Source organism: Globicephala melas, chromosome 13 (assembly GCF_963455315.2).
Source record: "Globicephala melas chromosome 13, mGloMel1.2, whole genome shotgun sequence".
NCBI lineage: Eukaryota > Metazoa > Chordata > Mammalia > Artiodactyla > Delphinidae > Globicephala > Globicephala melas.
Window position 1 is genome coordinate 66,903,298 of NC_083326.1, and position 5,217 is coordinate 66,908,514.

General features: G+C 62.6%; 1 protein-coding gene across 3 annotated transcripts; it reads left to right on the forward strand.

Moving 5' to 3' along the window:
- The first annotated feature begins 235 nt into the window (after nucleotides 1-235).
- Nucleotides 236-4,935, forward strand: CASTOR1 (cytosolic arginine sensor for mTORC1 subunit 1). Of its 3 annotated transcripts, none has more exons than XM_060310424.2 (9): nucleotides 236-495; nucleotides 1,090-1,160; nucleotides 2,343-2,530; nucleotides 2,616-2,748; nucleotides 3,023-3,146; nucleotides 3,605-3,718; nucleotides 3,886-3,968; nucleotides 4,087-4,158; nucleotides 4,286-4,935. In XM_060310424.2, exons 1-9 carry the CDS (start codon nucleotides 383-385, stop codon nucleotides 4,291-4,293), a joined length of 906 nt encoding a protein of 301 aa, XP_060166407.1. In that variant the 5' UTR covers nucleotides 236-382; the 3' UTR covers nucleotides 4,294-4,935. The 3 variants fall into 3 exon arrangements, with proteins under 3 accessions (XP_060166407.1, XP_030716653.1, XP_030716654.1); XM_030860793.3 differs by having other exon boundaries at nucleotides 4,064-4,158; nucleotides 4,286-4,931; XM_030860794.3 differs by lacking the exon at nucleotides 236-495 and adding an exon at nucleotides 533-878 and having other exon boundaries at nucleotides 4,064-4,158; nucleotides 4,286-4,931.
- The last annotated feature ends 282 nt before the right edge of the window (nucleotides 4,936-5,217 follow it).

Genomic DNA, 5,217 nt, shown 5'->3' on the forward strand with positions numbered 1-5,217 from the left:
GCTCCGGACCCCACCGCAGCGGGCGTCAAACGGAAAGGGCGGAGCCCGGAGAGGGGGCGAGGCACGGGCTGGGCCTAGAGGACTCGACGCGGGTGGGGTCAGAGGGTGATTCCCGAGCCACTGACGAGGGGGAGGAGGCAGCAGGGGCGGAGTTCGGCGGGCTGGAAGGAGAGGAGTGTGGCTCCGGCGTTAGAAGGAGGCGTGGCCACCCTGGATTGGCCGCCCGTCCCGCACGGCGTGGCCGTCAGGGAGCTGGCGTAGGTGGCGGCGTGGACTCGGCCGCCCACCGGCTCCTTTAAGCCCCCCGGCACCGCCCCCACCGACCCGCCCCCAGCACGACCTGGGCCAGGTTGGCAGCGGGGTCGGCTCTGTGCGGGCAGCGATGGAGCTGCACATCCTAGAGCACCGGGTGCGGGTGCTGAGCCTCGCCCGCCCCGGTCTCTGGCTCTACACCCACCCGCTCATCAAGCTGCTCTTCCTGCCCCGCCGAAGCCGGTGCGAGCCCGGGTTCGGGGCACATATGGGGGTGGGCTCCACTGTCGCTTTGGGACGGGGTCGGGAGATTAGGACCGCCGCGGGGCCAGCGACAGCAGGCGGGGAGAGCCCTCTCTGCCACCCTCCCTCCCCCCGCCCCCGGCCGCCATCCGGCCTGGGCCTACGCTCCCTGGGACCGCCGCCTATCCGGCCCCGTGAGGCCCCCTCCCAGGGCCGGTTAAGGCGCAAACAGCCTGGGATGGTCAATGCTTAACTCCTAGTGGTGTCAGGTGGGGGCATTCCTTCCTGGCGACCGCGGGGAGCTTTTTACAGATGCCTCCCATCGGGTCAGAGGGGCTGGTCTTGGGGGCCCAAGGTCCGACGCTCCGGGACTGTCGCCGCGGGTGAGCCTCTCCTCCTTCCCGGAATGGAGGGGCAGGGGGCTCCTGCAGAGGTCGGGGAGGCGGAAAGGAGTCCGCAGTTCCGGAGATGAGGCACACACCCCACTGTCCTGGGGAGAAAACTGAGGCTTGAGGGGGCAGGGAGGTGCCCGGCGGGGGTCTACCCGCCCCCTCCGCCCCACCCAGGCTGAAGATGCCCCCGCCCCCCAACCAGGTGCAAGTTCTTCAGCCTGACGGAGACCCCCGAGGATTACACGCTCATGGTGGACGAGGAGGGCTTCAAAGGTGGGGGCTGGGCTGGGGAGGGGGAGTAGGGGAAGGAAACTGCGTTCTTTGCCAGATTCTCACCGAATGTTAGGATCCAAGGTCGCAAGAGCTGGGGCCTTGAAGGAGGATGGATCTGGGTTCGAATCCATTTCCACTATTCACTGGCTGTGTGCCCTTGAGCAAGTCACTTCCCCTCTCTGAGCTGTTTGTTTCCGCTTATGTAAAGTGGGTATAGTTACGGTTCTGATCTTATAGGGTCCCACGAGGGCTTTATAATGGGGCTGTGTGTGGAGGACACTTAGCAGCCGCAGGCCAGCAACAGGGCCTCAGTTACAGTTCTGGAGCAAGAATCGGGTTTCTGTGGCTGTTTCACCACCACCCCCATCTGCCTTTGGACTATTTCTCCTTGGACTTCTCTCCCTGGTGTGGGTCACCCCCTCCTGGACTGGTCTGGCGACTCCAGGAGTCTGAGGGTTGGGGAAGGAATGCAGGCAGCCAGCCCAGGGCAGGATCCTGGCCGGCCTCCTAGCTGTGCTTGGGCGATTAGCAGCCCGCCTGGTTGTGGCCCCTGCTCTGGACTGGACGCCAGCCTGGTCCCTCCCTGGTCCCTGGAGCTGACATCTGCCTTTTACTCCTGCCAGCTTGACCCATCCTGACAGGCCTGGAGCCTCAGGCCAGCCAACTGGGGCTTGGTCCATCCCGCATAGCACCACTTCAGGCCTTAGTTTCCCTATTTGTGCAGCAGAAAAGTCTGGGTCTGCTCAGAGGGAAGGGCGTCCCCCAGCCAACGTGGTCTGCTGGCTCCCCCTGGTGGTGCCATGTGGTATAAGGCATCTGTGATCCCACAGGACACTGTCATCCCATTCTACAGAGGAGGAAACTAAGGCTCAGAGAAGTTAAATCATTTGCCCCAGGTCAGCAAAAAGTAAATGGTGAGGCTGGGATTGGAACCCAGCTCTGTCTGGATTTGGAGCTCCGATCTTAACTGGGAAGTTACAATCCCTGACAGGCCAACACCTGAAGCACCTCTCAGTCCTTGCAGACATGCAGGTCTCAGGAGCAGAACTTGGGGGAGGAAGACAGCTCCAGTCTCCAGACCTGACCTGACCTTGGTAGAACTCTCCAAGGCTCAGACAGGGAAACTGAGGGCAGGGTCCAGCCCTGTAGGCCCTGACTGGGCATGTGCCCCCTGCCCCACAGAGCTGCCCCCATCTGAGTTCCTGCAAGTGGCTGAGGCCACGTGGCTGGTGCTGAACGTGTCATCCCACAGTGGCGCAGCAGTGCAGGCTGCTGGGGTCACCAAGATCGCCCGCTCAGTAATTGCACCGCTGGCCGAGCACCACGTGTCGGTGCTGATGCTGTCCACTTACCAGACAGACTTCATCCTGGTGAGTTTCCTGCAGGTGCTGGTGCGGGGCAGGGTGGGCATGGGTGCCTGGGGACCCATGTGTTGTGCCATCTCCTGTGGCCCAGGTGCGAGAGCAGGACCTGTCCGTGGTGATCCACACGCTGGCCCAGGAGTTCGACATTTATCGAGAGGTGGGCGGGGAGCCTGTGCCCGTTGCCAGGGATGATTCCAGCAACGGCTTTCCCCGTGCCCAGCATGGTGAGGGCCGCCCTCTGACACCCAGGCCTGGGCAGGGTCTCCTCTTCCCACTGGGCCCCTTCCCTTGTGCAGGTGGGTCTGTGGGCTTAGGGAGACCAGCTGACACTGACCCCCTCATAAGATAGGGAGATGGGGCCAGGAAAACTCAGGCAGGTACCTGCATGTAGACCGTGACCCGGCACCCAGCCCAGGCCTCCTCTCTGGCTGGCCACCAGGGGGCGTCGCAGCCCACAGTCGCCCTTTCACCTGCCACCACCTTGTCCCTCCGGAGCAGGGCCCAGCCCCACGGTCCATCCCATCCAGAGCCCAGAGAACCGTTTCTGTGTCCTCACGCTGGACCCTGAGACGCTGCCAGCCATCGCCACCACCCTCATTGATGTCCTCTTCTATTCACACAGGTGGGCCTTGTTTGCGTTTGTCTCTTTGTCCTCATATCTTGTTCCCCGTGCTCTTTCCCACCACCTTCCGCCCATCCCTTGGTTCTGCGGATTCTGTGCCCTGTTCTGTATCTGGGGTTCCTGGCAGCCTGCGATGCACATGTATCGTGCACTGAGGTTCAGGCAAGGTCCTGATGCCGCAGCTGGAGCCCTCCCCTCTGGTGTGGGCAGAGCCACCCCTGAGCTGTGCCCTGGCAGGCCCTCCGGCCCTGGGTTCTGTGTCTTTGGCAAAAGCAGGGTTCATCATCTTCCCCCATCCCCACCTACACCAGCAGGAGGTCAGGGTGCTTGGAAGGGGAGAAAGTGGCCCAGGGACAGGAGGGTCTGCCCAGGGCCAGTTGTGCCAGTCCCTTCCCAGGTGTGGAGGCCAACAGGGAGGTGGAGTGGACAGAGCACCTGAGCCTACTCTCCCTCCCCAGTCCCCCTAAGGAGGCAGCCTCCGGTGGTCCTGGATCCAGCTCCATCACCTTCTTTGCTTTCTCCCTCATTGAGGGCTACATCTCCATTGTCATGGATGCTGAAACGCAGAAAAAGTATGTGACCCCTGACCCTAGGTGGGCCACAGGCCCTAAGTCAGCCCCAGGGAGGGAGGGGGTAGAGCGGCAGACTCCGAGGTCACCAGGCTGACCTGCCCAGGGAGCTCATAGTGGGGCAAGGAGGGGACAGGGGTGCCCTGCCCACTGCCCACCTGCCTCCCCAGGTTCCCCAGTGACCTGCTGCTGACCAGCTCCTCAGGGGAGCTGTGGAGGATGGTGCGCATCGGCGGACAGCCCCTGGGCTTTGGTGAGGGCTGCACCTCATGTGTCGGGGGCTTGGGAAGGGCTGGGGGTGGGGGTGGGGATCAGGGCGATCCACATGGGCCTCTCCTCAACCCTCAGATGAGTGTGGGATTGTGGCCCAGATCGCAGGTCCCCTGGCTGCGGCCGACATCTCCGCCTACTACATCAGTACCTTCAACTTCGACCATGCCCTGGTGAGCGCTGCTGGCTGGGGCCAGGGCCCCTGGAGGGACGCTGAGGGGGTGGGGTGGCAGGAGGTGGCCCCAGCTGGCCCAGGAAGTTGGGCAGCCCTGACCCCTCCCTCTGTCCACCTGCCTGCAGGTTCCTGAGGATGGCATTGGCAGTGTCATCAAGGTCCTCCAGCATCGGCAGGAGGGTCTGGGCTCCTGAGGCCCTGAGGGGAACAGCAGCCTCCAGGCTCTCCCCTTGTCCTCAAGCTTCCAGAGACTTCTCAAAGCTTTTTACTCAAGCTCTGGGATGTTCCTGTCGGGGGACTCCTCCTTCCGCTCTGTGTATGTAAGCTGCGTGCAGACACTGGCTCTCACGTGGACACGCGTGTCTGCCCATCGCAGGGGAACACGGTGCTCAGGGCTTCCTCCAGGAAGCCCCTCAACCCATCACTCCCTGCGGGGCCTCGGCATTTGCACATTCCCTGCCTGAGGCCAGAGCCTTCCCCCTCTCAGCGCCCTGGGTGGGCCGGCTGCTCCCCAGAAGGCCTGATCTCCCTTCTGCCTCTGGCTCTGTTGCCTTTCCTGGCCAAGTGAATTCTGACAGTGCCTTCCCTTCCTGGGGCCTCCAAAAAAAGTATTTTTACATCTCTATCTCTCTTCTTTTTTAATCAACTTGTTAATAAAGAGCTTGTAGTGAGCAGGCCAGGCTGTGGTCCTTGGGGTTGTCCAGGCCTTGGCCATGCCTGCCCCACAGCTCCCCAGGGCCCCTCTGCCTGAGGTCCTGGACTCTCCCCGCTCTGCCGGCTCCGGGCCTCACCTCCCTCAGTTCTCACCTCAAGAGCGTAGATGAGCTATTGCTGTTCTCCAGACAAAGGACCTATGCGCTGGGAGGTGGAATGACTTAGCCAGGGTCACGTGATTCCTGTCCAGGGCTGCCTGGCTCTGAGGTCCAGGCTTTCTCTTCATTACTTGCTGCTTCTGAACAGCCCAGAAGGTTCAGAACAGGGAAGAGACTCCCAGACCCTCCTGCCTGGGGGTCCCCCAGCCTCCCTGGACCTTGGGTGTGGCTGGCCTGTTGCAGAA

Coding starts and splice junctions, on each gene's coding strand:
- CASTOR1 (XM_030860793.3), top strand. CDS start 383: ATGGAGCTGCACATCCTAGAGCACCGGGTGCGGGTGCTGAGCCTCGCC. Junction 1,161..2,342: donor GGACGAGGAGGGCTTCAAAG/GTGGGGGCTGGG, acceptor CCTGCCCCACAG/AGCTGCCCCCATCTGAGTTC. Junction 2,531..2,615: donor ACCAGACAGACTTCATCCTG/GTGAGTTTCCTG, acceptor CCTGTGGCCCAG/GTGCGAGAGCAGGACCTGTC.